General features: G+C 41.3%; 1 protein-coding gene across 4 annotated transcripts; it reads right to left on the bottom strand.

Moving 5' to 3' along the window:
* Positions 1-572: 572 nt before the first annotated feature.
* Positions 573-12,976, bottom strand: LOC110083128 (clathrin heavy chain 2). Of its 4 annotated transcripts, none has more exons than XM_020801311.3 (9): positions 10,807-12,976; positions 9,849-9,920; positions 7,471-7,702; positions 5,467-5,616; positions 4,771-4,889; positions 4,353-4,517; positions 4,082-4,195; positions 1,724-1,900; positions 573-1,591 (listed from the first exon to the last, which is right to left on the bottom strand). In XM_020801311.3, exons 1-9 carry the CDS (start codon positions 10,855-10,857, stop codon positions 1,478-1,480), a joined length of 1,194 nt encoding a protein of 397 aa, XP_020656970.2. In that variant the 5' UTR covers positions 10,858-12,976; the 3' UTR covers positions 573-1,477. The 4 variants fall into 4 exon arrangements, with proteins under 4 accessions (XP_020656970.2, XP_020656971.2, XP_020656974.1 ...); XM_020801312.3 differs by having other exon boundaries at positions 5,467-5,613; XM_020801315.3 differs by lacking the exons at positions 9,849-9,920; positions 10,807-12,976 and adding an exon at positions 9,457-9,576.
* Between the last annotated feature and the right edge of the window lie 691 nt (positions 12,977-13,667).

Genomic DNA, 13,667 nt, shown 5'->3' with positions numbered 1-13,667 from the left:
CCATGAACCCCATTTGTTTGGGACATTGCTTGTTACATGAAATGTGCCTTCCTACCTCAAACTAGTAGTGGCCCAGATACCTAAAGATTTTGCTTTTATGTAGCTGAAAAAGCAAACAAGGCCCTAATTATACTTCTGCTTTAAAAAGTAATAATAATAAGGTACTTTCCAGGCTGAGGGCTTTTATATTCTGTAACTCAAGTACTCATCAAGCTTTTAAGAGCAGTGAGGCTAAGAACTTGAGCAAGCCAACCCACAATTGCCAGTTTTTGTCTAATTAAAAAAAGTCTTTTCTGTGAAGGTTATATACCTTCTTTTCTTAGCAGGAGGATTTGTACCTTCCCTACTTTCTTTATAGTGATATAGTCATTTCTCCTGCAGTGCAGATTTGATTTAGTCTAGGGTATTGTTAGCACTACTGTCAATGCTTCTGTCCAATCCAAAAATAAAAATACCCTGCAAGGTATTTGCACAAACCTGGAAAGTTCAGAAGTTCTGGGGGAAAGGGGGGGGAAGCAGAAACCAAACCATCGCTGCAGACTGCTTGACTGACGAGCCAGGTGCAGCCAGGTGCAGGTACAGGGGAAGACAGGTACTTCTTGCTTGGCAGGAAGGTTGGAGGGGAGGACAGCAAAGCCAGAGAGAAGAGGGCTCTCTCTGTTATTCCTACTGTAAATTATCCCTTGACTAATACTGCAGCTGAATTGTGTATAAGAACACACACTCCTGAACACCTGAAGTTTGTACCTTCCCTATAGGCAGATGAGGTTCACTTAAAAGAAGGCAGGTATTAACTTTGTTGCAAAAATACCAGGCACTCTTTGTTTCACTACGCAAAAGACTAGGAAGTTGGATAATTAGAAAACAAACAGACAGACAGACAAACAGCACATTACCCATTCCATTTCTTTTTATTTCTCAAAGCAACAGGTTAGCAGCCGATTGCAAAAATGTGTGATGGGCAAAGGTGTAACTAGTCTCTCTCTCTCTGCTTTTTCACTGAGCTGGCATTCCTTGCAGACAAGGGACACATCTGCCACCCTTCTTCAAGCTGCACTCAAGCTACTATAATTTGTCTGGAGAGAAAACCAGATTAATGATAGCTGTAGAGAATCCCATCTCCAGAACCACAGGTTTCCTACCCCCCTTACAGCATAAATCCTCCCTTCAGCAGATACCCTTTTCTCCAAATAAAATCTCTCCAATATACAAAACAAGCACCAAATTCACATTTACCAAAGTCCTTTTTCTCTTCAACGCCACCCATTCTTGCGTCCCCAGATCCACCCTAGTTCAGCAGGCCTGGGGAATACACATTGCTCCACGCTGCCCATTGTTGCTGTGGACATCACCAACCCTCACCTCCACCCCATTTGCTTCTCTCTTCCCTCAAACTGCAAGAGGTTTGTATGGCACAGTGTGAGATTGCAGCGTTCAGTATGTGGGTCTCAAGTCACGCCACAGGGAGAGTGGTCCATCAACGAGGCGTCTTGCCAACCAGTTGCAGCACTCGTTGAGAAAGACAGAGGCTGGCAGGGTGGTGAGACAGATATTGGCACAAAGCATAGGGGCAGACAGAGATAGAAAGCACCTGGCAGGGGAAAAAACAGGGACAGGGTTTAGATAATCTAACACCAGTGGCTCCTGGCAGCCCTGCTCTTCCCCCAGTCCCCCTCCAGCTCATTTCCTCCTACCCTTTGCTCATTCTTGTCCTTCAACTCACCTTCCCACTCCGGCAGACTCCCAACAAGCTATGGGGCCTGTTGTCATCACGTACTGTAGCAAAAATGATGTCCCAGGGCAGCTGGATGTGATGGATAGTTTGTGCTGTCTCGACATCCACAAGGAAGAGTAAGGCATGTTTGGTAAGTATCACCACTATGCCCAAGTCAGGGAGGAACTAAAGGATCGAAATGTGGGGAATCAGATACAAGCAGAGGCCCGGGAATTTACTTATTGGAAGTAATCACAATGATAGTCCCAAAGTCCCTCAGATGTACATACTGCTATAATTATAATTCTTTGTTTTTCCATTTCTTCAAAGTAATTAAAACAGCCCTTTTTAGTCGTTAAAAAACATTTTAATGTTGCAAGCCTCTGGTGGAAAATACACTCATTGTGTTCACCTCGCCATTGCCTCAGTTTGCAAAATGAAGCATAAGCCAGCACTTGAGCCATGGGATATTCCTCCTCCACTATTAGTGAGGCTAGATTTTTGCAACTAGAAACAACTGAACAATTTATAGTAATGGTGCAAAATTTTTTAAAAATGCTACTCTGTTAAATGTATAGATACAAGATAATGAAGTTATACCTTTATTTTTGAGGAAATGAAAAACAAGTAAATAATTCCTTGGTCATTTGTTACCATATTTTTCCATGTATAAGACTATACAGACTATACTTTTGTCTAAAATCTTTAGACTAAAAATTGGGGGTCGTCTTATACACGGAAGTAAGCTGAGGAGAGAACAAAAATAAGTGGAGGGGAAAGCAGGGATCAGAGCAATCCTGCAGCGCTTTGATCCCTTTCCCCCTACACTTGCTAAGCCCCACTTTGATTTCTTAATTTCGGATTAGAAAAGTGGGCGGCATCTTATACATGGGGGTGTCTTATACACGGAAAAATTCAGTACTTTCAAGTTCTAGATACAGTAAGCCTATGACGCCCATATCCTAGAAAACCCTAACACTACAGTAGATTCTTGAATGGGAAACCAGCAACGGAAACATGCCTAGCACTTCACAACAAACCAGGAAAAAGACAGCCAAACATACACTGGGGCAGATGGCAAAGGCACCTACAACAGGGGCAGGGCACTGTATCCCACTTGCCCATGATCACCATGTGTCATATTACATAAACATGAGCTAATATTTTATAGGCAGAGCTTGAAAAGTTACTTTTTGGATTGACGTTCTCAGAATCTTCCCGTTAGCATACCAATGGTTGTGCTGGCTGGTGGATTCTGGGCAATAAATGGGAAAAGAGTAACATTTCTGAACTATAATTATGGTGCACACATGCTTGGTACATACACAAAAATGTAAAATATGTAGGCAATGCCTGCAGAAATTTCAAGGGTGATAGGATAATCAGAATATCCTGCAGTCAATGACTGAGCCTCAATATTTAAAGTTTTCTGTTATTCACTCCTGTATGTCTGTGGGAGCAGATTTATGCCAAATAAAATTATAAGCCCTCTAACTAATTCAGTCTTCCATGTTTGGCTTTTTGGTGTGTAATTTGCACACTGATAAGCTTTTAAAAGGCATGGCATGCAAAGTTTTGTTGTAGGTTTTTATAAGACTTTAGAATGGCTCCCTCTCTACCTGATGTCCTCGGGGGGGGTTGTTTTCCCTAATTGCCAGTAAATTTATATTTATTTATTATTCAGGTATTGTATTTATATACAGTATTGGCAGTACTGATTGATTGTATTTATATACCTCCTATCTAGTGGCAAGCCAGTTTACAAAAGTCAAACACATAGGTACAATACAAACCCAAAATTATACACAACAGTGACAATAAAAAAACAGACATAAGGATAATGTAAGAACACACACACACACTGGACAGTGTCAGCTACATAACACAAGATGGATCAGGGAATCTTTCACATGGGGAGATGTTCCTGAACACCTCTTTGAAAAGCACATTTTAACCTGCTTCCTGAAGGACAGAAGGGAGTTGCAGTGAAATGCATATGGGAGGCACCAACTTTGAGGAGGCTGCTGTTGACTGGGGGTGTATGGCCCTTGGCCAGATTTCATGCAATCCTTGACCCGATTTCAAAAGCCTTCTAGAAGAAATCAGTTCAGGCACCTGCACAAGTGATCTATCCTTTCTCCAGCAGCCCAACAGGTGGGGAAAGAGAGAGGGAAGCCAATGATAAAGAACAAGAAAGGAGAAAGAAGAAAAAGAGAAAGTTGGGGAACTTGAACATTTTTCTCTCTTGTCCTGTCCCTTCCTGGCTGTAGGTCAGACAGGGTTTTTTTTGTTTTTTGTTTTTGGCCATACTTACATTTCTAGCTCAGTTACTACAAACAGCCTCTCCAAGACTGCAAGGAAACTAACCTGTACAGCACTAGGAAAGTCTCCAACTGAAGCCCCCTTGAAGGGCAAGGTGCCACGAGCACTAAGTAGGGCTGCATTCCCTGTCTGGTGTGGGCCAAGCTCCACCACATGGAACTGAAAGACAAGCATGAGAAAAGGATTCACGGTGATAAAATTCAAGTAAATTGCCACCATCACAGCCAGCAGCTCCTAGTCAGTGCAATTCAGTAAACTGCTGCTATCTTGGATCCAACCTTTCTCTTCTTCTGCCCTCAACCAAACCCAAGCTCACCTCACCAGTCCGTTCCTTGCCTCTCCGTACAGCAGCCAAGAGGGCAGTTGAAGGGTTTGGATTGCTGGAAAATCTGTGCTGAGGCAAAGCCATTGCTTGAGCTTCTATGACCTGAGATAGGGGTCCCCCTCGCCAATAGAGTTGGGTGAGACCCACAACTAAGCCCTGTGAGGACAGAAAGAAAGCAGTTAGGACCGGCTGGTTAACCTGTGACTCTACCCACATGCAGCTGCTAACAGATTCAGAACTTGGAAAAAGCTACTTTTTTGGACTACAGCTCCCAGAGTCCTCAAGCCAGCAGGGCCTCAAACAGAAAGAGAAAGGGTTTCCCATGACTAGATTGGACTACATCAGCCAGGTGATTAATGAGATTCAGAATAAAACAAATTTCATGCCCGTGAAGCTAATGAATATGTACCTGGTCAAGTCCTAGAGCTAAAAGGGCCATCCAGCTATGACTGGCATCCCGTTGATACCCTATCACTTCCATGCCCCAAAGTCGTTCATGCCGGCTGAACTGCCATCTTGGTCTGGTGCCTTTGAGGAAGATTACAAATGAGAAAGGGAACCAATGTTTCCAAGTCAATAGCTGCAGTTCATATAACATATCCTAAGAGCTTCCATCTGCTTTTAAAGGTTTGTCCTAGTGAATACTCGTAAAGCTTTTTTCCCCATTTTTGACTAATTCCTGAAGATTTATCGAAGCAATTTATCTATGTATAAACATTCTAACTAATAAATCCACATGTCTGCTTATCTGGTTCATTTACCATACTACACGTCCTAGCTTCACCTTTCTCACAATGCTTTTAACTTCTCTAACTACTCCAGTGTCTCCCCTGATGCTCAACTCTATCCATCACCCATCTGGTTCTACCACCTACCTCTAAAACACCAAAAATGTACATCACCTTTCATGTCTTCCATGAACTATTTATCCCCATCATCTTAAACCTAAGCTTGGTAAAGTCAGATTTTTTATTATAACCTCAAAAGGCCCAAATCAGATTGCCAAAACCATGCTGACTAGGGAATTCTGGACATTGTAGTCCAAAATACAACTTTTCTAGGCATTGCCTCATGTTGTTATTCTCCCCATTCCTGTGATACTCACGTTTCAAAGTCCAGTGGAAGACATCTACTTCCGTCACTACAGCCAGAGTGTCTGCATCTAACCACATCCAGTGCTCAATAGGGTGGGCAAATTCATAGTGGTACCTTAAGGAACGCTGGTCCACATCATAGACCTGGGCCAGCTGCCCTGCTAAAAGAAAGAGGAGAATATCTCAGAGGATAACTATAGTGAGGAGGTTGTTATGACACTCAAGGACAAATCTGTGGAAACATGGACATTCAGCATGTTCAGGGTAAATGTGCACCTCATCTTGTAAACTGCATGAGGAGCCATCAAGACCACACCAAAGAATGAAAAACTATTAATTGGGTCTGTGGCGTCTGCCCATATCATGAATATTAATGTGCTATCTGCATGTACCAATGAGAGTGCTGGAGAGGCAGAATCATGAGATATAAGAGTCTCATCATGGGGAGGAGAGACTAGAGGATGGTGGATTTGGATTTTGGCGGGAGACAGATTGCTAAGCAAGGGCTGATGTGTACTGAACTGATGAAGACTATTAAGGACTCTTTAGTTCAGAACAAACGATGTTGGCTTAACCTTTATTCTTTGTTACAATAAACTATTTCTGCTTTATATATAAAATGACATGTTGCCTGGACCCCTGTCATTAACGTTGAATGCTGTGAACAACTGGTGGCAACTGAACATCTCACAGCATGAGCCTTTGTTTGGTCAAACAATCAAGGGGCACACGGGGAAGATGACAGGCCCCTTTCAAGGAGTGAGGCAGGGTAACATATTTTAAATAAATACATGACAATATGGTGTTCATTATGTGTTCCATCAACACCAGAAATTATTCTAGAAAGAGGGCTGAACATATAGCACAGAGAACATTAATCTAACAGGATACAGATACAAGCAGGGTGGAAAAAGATCTATGTTTTTTTTTAAAAAAAATCTATTTAAATTGTCAAAAATTCCAATTTTTAATTGACATTATGATGTAAATCAATAATTTTGGTTTAAATTAAATCCAGCTTGATAAAGGAACTTTATCTTCTTCAAACTGTTTCAAGATAGAGACCAGCAAATTAAAAGAACTCATCTTCCTCACTTTCAAACAGAAAATACAAGAAACTAAATTAAAAGAACACATTACAATATTCCTCAGCTCTGCTTTCATATTAGTTGAAATCTGAGCCCCAGCATCTCATTTCAGACCACTATGTCAATGAAATCACATGCTGGTCTCAAGTACACACCTCCTGCAAATAATTTAAGCTAATAGTGGGCAACTGTTGTCCTCAAGCACTGTTTGGTAGTAACTCCCAACTCTTTTACTAGTCAGTATGTTGGCTAAGGCTGAAAGGAGGTGTAGGATTTTTTTAAAAAAATCTGGGGAGCCCACAGTTGCCTATGCCTGCTCTAAGTACAGTGGTGCCTCGCTTTACGATTGCCCCACATTATGACGAGTCCGCTTTATGGCGATCATTTTGCGATCGCAACTGCAAAACAATGGTCTAAATGGGGGAATTCGCTTTCCGATGATCGGTTTCCTGCTTCAGGAACCGATTCTTCACAAAACAATGTTTTTTAAACAGATGCTTGGCAGTTTCAAAATGGCCACCGGGTAATTAAAATGGCTCCCCGCTGTGTTTAGGAACAGATTCCTTGCTATACAGGCAGCGAAAATGGCTGCCGTATGGAGGATCTTCGCTGGACGGTGAGTTTTTACCCCATTGAACACACTGAACGGGTTTCAATGCGTTTCAATTGGGTTTTTATTTTCGCTTTACGATGTTTTCGCTTCATGGAGATTTTCCTGTAACGGATTATCGTCGTTAAGCAAGGCACCACTGTATCTCTCTTCTCCACAGAAAATGTAGTCTTCCAGAAGTTACTAGACTACGAGTCCCACTGGCTATGCTGGCTATTACAGATTACGGGAACTACAATCCAAACTGTTGAGGGCCACACAGCCTCCTCCATGCCCCACTAAATCCCACTTTCCTCTCCACAGAGGCCAGTCAATACCTCTAACAGCAAGCAATGGGTGACAGGGATTTGCCAGGGCCCCTTCCACTTGATGCAGTGTCCAGCTTGGGGGAGGCTCATTCTCCTTAGGAGACATATGGGGATCTAAGAGGGTGAGAGAGTGTCTCGAAAAGTCTCCAGGAGGGCTGTGCCGCACACACAGGCGAGAGGCAGAGGTGAGCGTCACACGAGGGTAAGTGATGTATTCCAACATGATGCCATAAGCTTGGAGCTGCACAGAAGAGGGGAAAGGGGAATTCAATTTTATTTTCAAAACAAACTGTGGTGCAGGTTAGGCTGAAGAAATGATAACCCATGGCCAGTAATTTAGGCTGGACTTTATAAAGTTGCCTCAATTCTGAATAAACATGCATAACATACTACAGTGGTGCCTCGCTTAGCGATGTTAATTTGTGCAGAAAAAATCGCTGCTAAGCGATAACATCGTTAAGCGGAAATAAAAAGCCCATAGAAACTATGGGCTTAAAACTCACCTTTAAGCGAAGATCCTCCATAGTGCTGCCATTTTTGGTGCCTCTAAAGCGAGGAATCCATTCCTGAAAATAGCGGGCAGCCATTTTGTTTACCCGGTGGCCATTTTGAAACCGCCGATCAGCTGGCTGAAAATGGGGGCTTTGCGATGATCGCTTCCCTGCGATCATCGCAAAGTGAAATTTCCCCATAGGGACCATCGCAAAGCAATCGCTTTTGTGATCGCAAAAACAGCGTTGCTAAGCGATTTCGTCACTATACGGAGTGATCGCTATGCGAGGCACCACTGTACTTATTGCTTAAGCAATCTCTCGGGCTGATTGGAAAGTTGAACTTGGGTCTCCCTAGCCCAAAGTGACCATTCTTACATTCTCATACTGTACACTGCAAACCTGCCATAGTCATTATAAGCAAACAGTTATGTAACACTCTTAAACACTAATCTGGCATAAGCGTTCATGAGTTGCAGCCCACTTCATAAGATGCAAGCCAGACTCTTTTATTGCTTTTGCTGAAATAGACAGAAACATCTACCACCCCTCATGACATTCAGTTAGGAAGTTAACTGCAGCCAGAATAATTGTATAAAGTGGGAGAGGGGAAGCAAGTGATTATTACTAACTAGTTGCAAAAATCTTTAATATGAAAATGAACAAATTGACAAGTTAAAGTGGTTTTATGAAAGTCTAATTTCAAAATATAAAAGCCTTCTATTCCCTGTTAAAATAAAAAATTCTCTTGACAGTCTTCAGGAATATGTTTTATACTGTAAATTTGAAATGTATTGCAAAAGTTGATTTATATTGTAAATTCAAGATTGATGTAGATCAAGAATAAAAAAAATATAATAATAATTGGTTGCTGTCAAGTCAGTTCTGATTTATGGTGATACTTGCCAGATTTTTTTTAAAAAATATACATTACAACTTTTGGGGGAGTTCTGGAACTCAGTAGTTTGTCCAAGGCTACTCAGGCTGACTTTTCTCCCAGGAGGCATTGGGGGGGGGGGAAACGCTATTTCTGACTCTGAAGTCAGATCCCCCACTCACTGAACTATCTAGCCAGGTATTTTTTTTAAAAATACATTACCAAAACAAGCAAACAAACAAAGGGGGAAAAAAGTCAGCTTATGCAACTACAGTAGACACACACACAAATGCAATTTGCACTTGAAGCAGTCCCAAAGTAGGGCAATACATTATCATGACAAACTAATAAACAACAAAGCTTTAAACAAACTTCAGGTTCCTTAAAATTTATCAGGTTGAATTTCTAAAACTATTTAAAATCCAGAAAACAAAATAGAAGAGCTTGTTCTCTTATTTTCCATAGGACTTAGTTCCAAGTACTGTGAGTAGGCAAAGGTTTAAAGTTTTAGGTTGCAATTCTTTTATGCACCTGGAAATAAACCCCTCTAATGTCCTCTTACTCTTTATTCACACGTAATTCTGCATAGGCTTGCAGGCTGAGCTGCCCTCTTATAAACACTCTTACCTGTGAGTAAGAACTACAGAAATCAGTGGGGTTTACTTCCAAGTAGTCCCATTCAGGACTGTACTGCAACAATGCAATCCTATGTTTATGCTGAAATAAGGCATCCTAAATGTCTGGATTTTTCCAAACAGTTATCCTAGAGATTTTCCACTGATTTCTATGGGCAGTTTCTCCTTCTAGATTTGAAAGCGTCTTGTAAAGAAAACCTAAAAAAAAACTCCTAGGTAGCCAAAGCAAATCAATGAAACCCATTCCATTTTCTGTGATCACAGGTGCCACAAAATAAACCAGGGCCCGTTTTAAAGCACCACATTCATCCTCTTCAGAATAATTTGTTCCTTCCTGATTCTTGACGCAGGCGCCGCTCTGTTTAAGGATGCCTTTTTACTGACCCGAGTCAAAACTTTCACACAGACTGGAGATGTAGAGTCACTCATCTTTAGTACTTCCTCTTCCACATGGGCCTGTAAAGAAAAACCAGGAGGAAATTGTGATTAAAAGGAAAAGTGGGAGTAAGAAGAGGTGGATCGAACCCTTTAAAATAAATTTTCAGAAGAACTTACCATGTCAGGAAAAATAAAGTCACTAGGAAGAGCTGCTTAAAGTGGAAACTCAAAAGGGATATGGTGGAAAAAAGCACCCGATGGAAGTGAAAGCACACACTTTTTTTTAACGTCGATCCCTTAAAATCTGCAGTCCAGAATGGCCTGTTAGTATTTCCCCCTCCTCTTTTTCCCCAGGTGTACTTTATATTTGCGTTCAGGTTTGATCTAATTAGCCCTTATCAAAAGGGAGGATCCCTCCAGACAGTCCGGAGACAGGAAGGGTGAGTAAGTACAGTACATCCTGATATTTTCTTTTTCTTCTCGGTTGATTCAATCCGAATCAGTGGCCCCCGGGGAGAGAAATAAAACAGCATCCCGACGCGGGACAAAGGGGTGTGTGTGTGCCAGAGATAAAACGTGTACAGGGGTGGAAGGAGGGAATCCCTTCTCTAGAAAATACCTTGTTTACGTGGTACCTAATCAAGGTGTATTGGCTCGTCCGCAGAATTTGGGTAAATGTTTCCACACTGCGAACGGAGACCTTACGTGTCTCATAAAGCAGTACTGTAGTTTAGTTCGGGGAGGCTAACGGGTGGGATAAGGAGGATGGGGCTTGTGGATCGGGGGAGAGCCTCACCCCGACATTTTAGGGCGAGAAGCGCCGGCCAGACCCCATGGCAAATATCCGAGGAAATCAGACAGTTCCACGAGCTAGTAGTGCCTAACCGTTGATGGTTTGGAATAAAAACATCTTTCAGGGCCTGCCTCTCAGTAACAGGGAAAATTACGTCTACATTGTATTCACCTCAGGCTGTACATTAAACACTCTTCTACACAAACGTAGCAATCCGCCCATCGGTAATTCCGGGCCAGGAAGCCTTCTGCCCTCGAATCTTTTCTCTTCATACGACGGTGTGTCACGTAAAGGGGTTCCTCGTGTGTAGTAGCGTCACGGTCCGTCATGAGAACCCCTCCCCTACAGGTCGAAATGGTTCATCCCGGGCCTTCGTTTCATCCCTCTGGGAGCAGTGGGCACAACTAACGTTAGGGGTTGGCGAAGAATCGAAAGCTTTCTCGAAATGCGACAGCTTTTACGCCCGGACTGAAGGAGGTTATGGGTTGGGGGTGCAATAAGTTATGGAACAGGTTTTTTTGAAATTCTCTTTTAAACTTTATTCCCTGTGCCTGGGTCCCTGTCCCTGAAAGATGCACTTGCTTGTGACCTCTGTGGCTCAGTGTTTCTCCCTCTTTCTCTCTCTGACGAGGTGGACGAGGATTAGCGGGAGTTCGCAAGGGAATAATTCTGCCTGTCTTGTTGAGGGGCCACAATGCCTTGGTTTTTGATTTTCTTTTGTCCGCCTTGTATATGTTGAAGTAGATTAGCGTGGCTACCTCTTCCAAAACTGATTTTGCAAAGGTTACTTTCAGGACCAGAACTCCCATGAAAAAAGGGCTGGTGCTCCTACAAGTGCATCGCTTGCTGGTGGGTGATCCTGGGAGTGTTAGTCGAAAAGCTTTCAAGCTTGGAATGAGAATCTGACATTTTTGTAAATATGGATAGAGTCAGGCGACGTGCATGCTTGTGACGGAGCAGTACAAGTTAATTTCCCTAGATTATTAAGCAGGTTTGCCTAGCAGTTTCCAGTTGTAGCAGTGATACCTTTTTCGTGGTTATGTTTAGGATTATAGCATTAATTAAGGTTCAAGCAGCAGAATCCACCAGGGTAAGAGGGAGGCGTATTAACATCTCCTGGGGCTTTGTTGGTTTAGCAAGGTGCATATGTCTTCAACGAAAATTTAAATCCTGTAAAGACAATCATACCACTCTGTCTAACAATATTAATCCTAACTTTTACATATGTCTGCCTTCCTCTTCTCCAAAATCCGATAATCTTCATCATCCTTAAAGCTTCTTCCCCCACTCCTCTAAGTGTAAAATTGACTGATTCTCTGCCTTGTTAATGGAAATTAAGTCCTACTGGGGTTTACTTCAAGGTATGTATGTATGTATGTGCAGAATTGGAGTTTTAATTTACAGATTGTGTTAATGCCCAGATTCTGTCCCATTTTTTAAAAAAAGTTCCTTTTTTGCCAGGCACTTCCTGTGCTATTTGGAAAGTTTTCCACTGAGCTCAATAAGAACCCTCATTTGTTGTAACAGTTTAATGTTCCATTTGAATTAACTAACTTGCAGGAATTTAAGAGCATTTTGATACTGGGAAGGGACTTAAATCAAAGGCTTCCTGCAGAACCAGAGTAAATAAACATTGATGGTTTGCTTTTTAAAAAAATCAGATTTTAATTTTTTAGATTGGTTTCTTAATTTTTGGTTGTTAAAATGTTTTTTTAAAAAAAGCCCAACTTAGTAATAGTTTAATTTAAAATATGTTACAGCTCAAAGATCTTATACTGTAATAATTATACTGCTGGCAAGCCAAATCAAAGTTATGGTGACCATTTGTAGGGTTGAAATGGAAATTATACTTTTAATTCTGTATTATAAAATTGGGTATTCATATAATGTTTTAAAAGTTTTGTAAATGGGGTCCAACAGTTATTGGACTATATGAGATTCTGTAGGCTTTTTTTAACTAGTGGTTTGAATTTATTGAAATTGATTTGATTTAAATTATGATTGAAATCAGATTCATTTAAATAAAATCTGTCCTGTGCAAAGCTTCACATTTCTTCAACTCTAATTTTCCTATTTCTTCTACAACTTACAACTTTATTTATTTATTTATTTGATTGATTGATTGATTGATTTATACTCTGCCTTTGTCCCCAACTTTCCTGCTGAATTCTTGTGCCTCAGTGCAGATGTCAAAGGCAGGAGATCCTGTGTTTACTGTGCATGTGAGGAATGTGTGACTATATGAGTTGCTGGACAGCAATTTCCATTAACTGTAGTAGTGCAGCTAGAGGTGAAGGATGACAGGAGTTGCAGGAAAACAACACCTGGAAGGCCACACATTTCCCATCCCTGACATATAGTTGGTTTTTCTGCTCCGGCATTTTAAAATTGACATCTTTAATCTCTGAACTTCCTCTTAAAACATTCTTTATCTACTTGTGCAACAGCTCATCAATCTCTTTCTTACAGTGCACTGTCCGTGTATATCTCTCCAGAAGTAAGGCTGAGTGACTATTTCCAGCTAAGTGAATAAGATCACAGTAACTGGTTTTACTGCTTTCAAAGTTCCTGACATTCTAGCTCCAATCTTTAAAGTATACTTTTGAAAGCTTTTACAGTTGTGTTCAAAATTATTCAACCCCCACTGAAATTGAATGTTTTGGCCATTTTGACATTGATTTTGATCATTCAGTCATCTTGCTTACATTTACATGAAAGAGGCACTTGTAGGTCAGAGAAATATAACCTTAAGTTTATAATGAAATAACCACAAATGTCTTTTCTGTGCTCACATCATTATTAGTTTTTATTCAACCCCCAAGTGACATTCAATCTTAGTACTTAGTACAACATCCTTTTACAGTTATAACAGCTTTTAAACGTGAAGCTTAGCTTGACACAAGTGTCTTGCAGCGATCTACGGGTATCTTCGCCCATTCTTCATGGGCAAAAGCCTCCAGTTCAGTCAAATTCTTAGGCTTGCGCACTGCAACTGCTTTCTTTAAGTCCCACCAGAGGTTCTCAATCGGATT

The sequence above is a fragment of the Pogona vitticeps genome, chromosome 2 (genome assembly GCF_051106095.1).
Source record: "Pogona vitticeps strain Pit_001003342236 chromosome 2, PviZW2.1, whole genome shotgun sequence".
NCBI classification, from domain to species: domain Eukaryota; kingdom Metazoa; phylum Chordata; class Lepidosauria; order Squamata; family Agamidae; genus Pogona; species Pogona vitticeps.
Note: the sequence above shows the minus strand (reverse complement) of the source record. Positions and strands in the feature narration are given on the sequence as shown.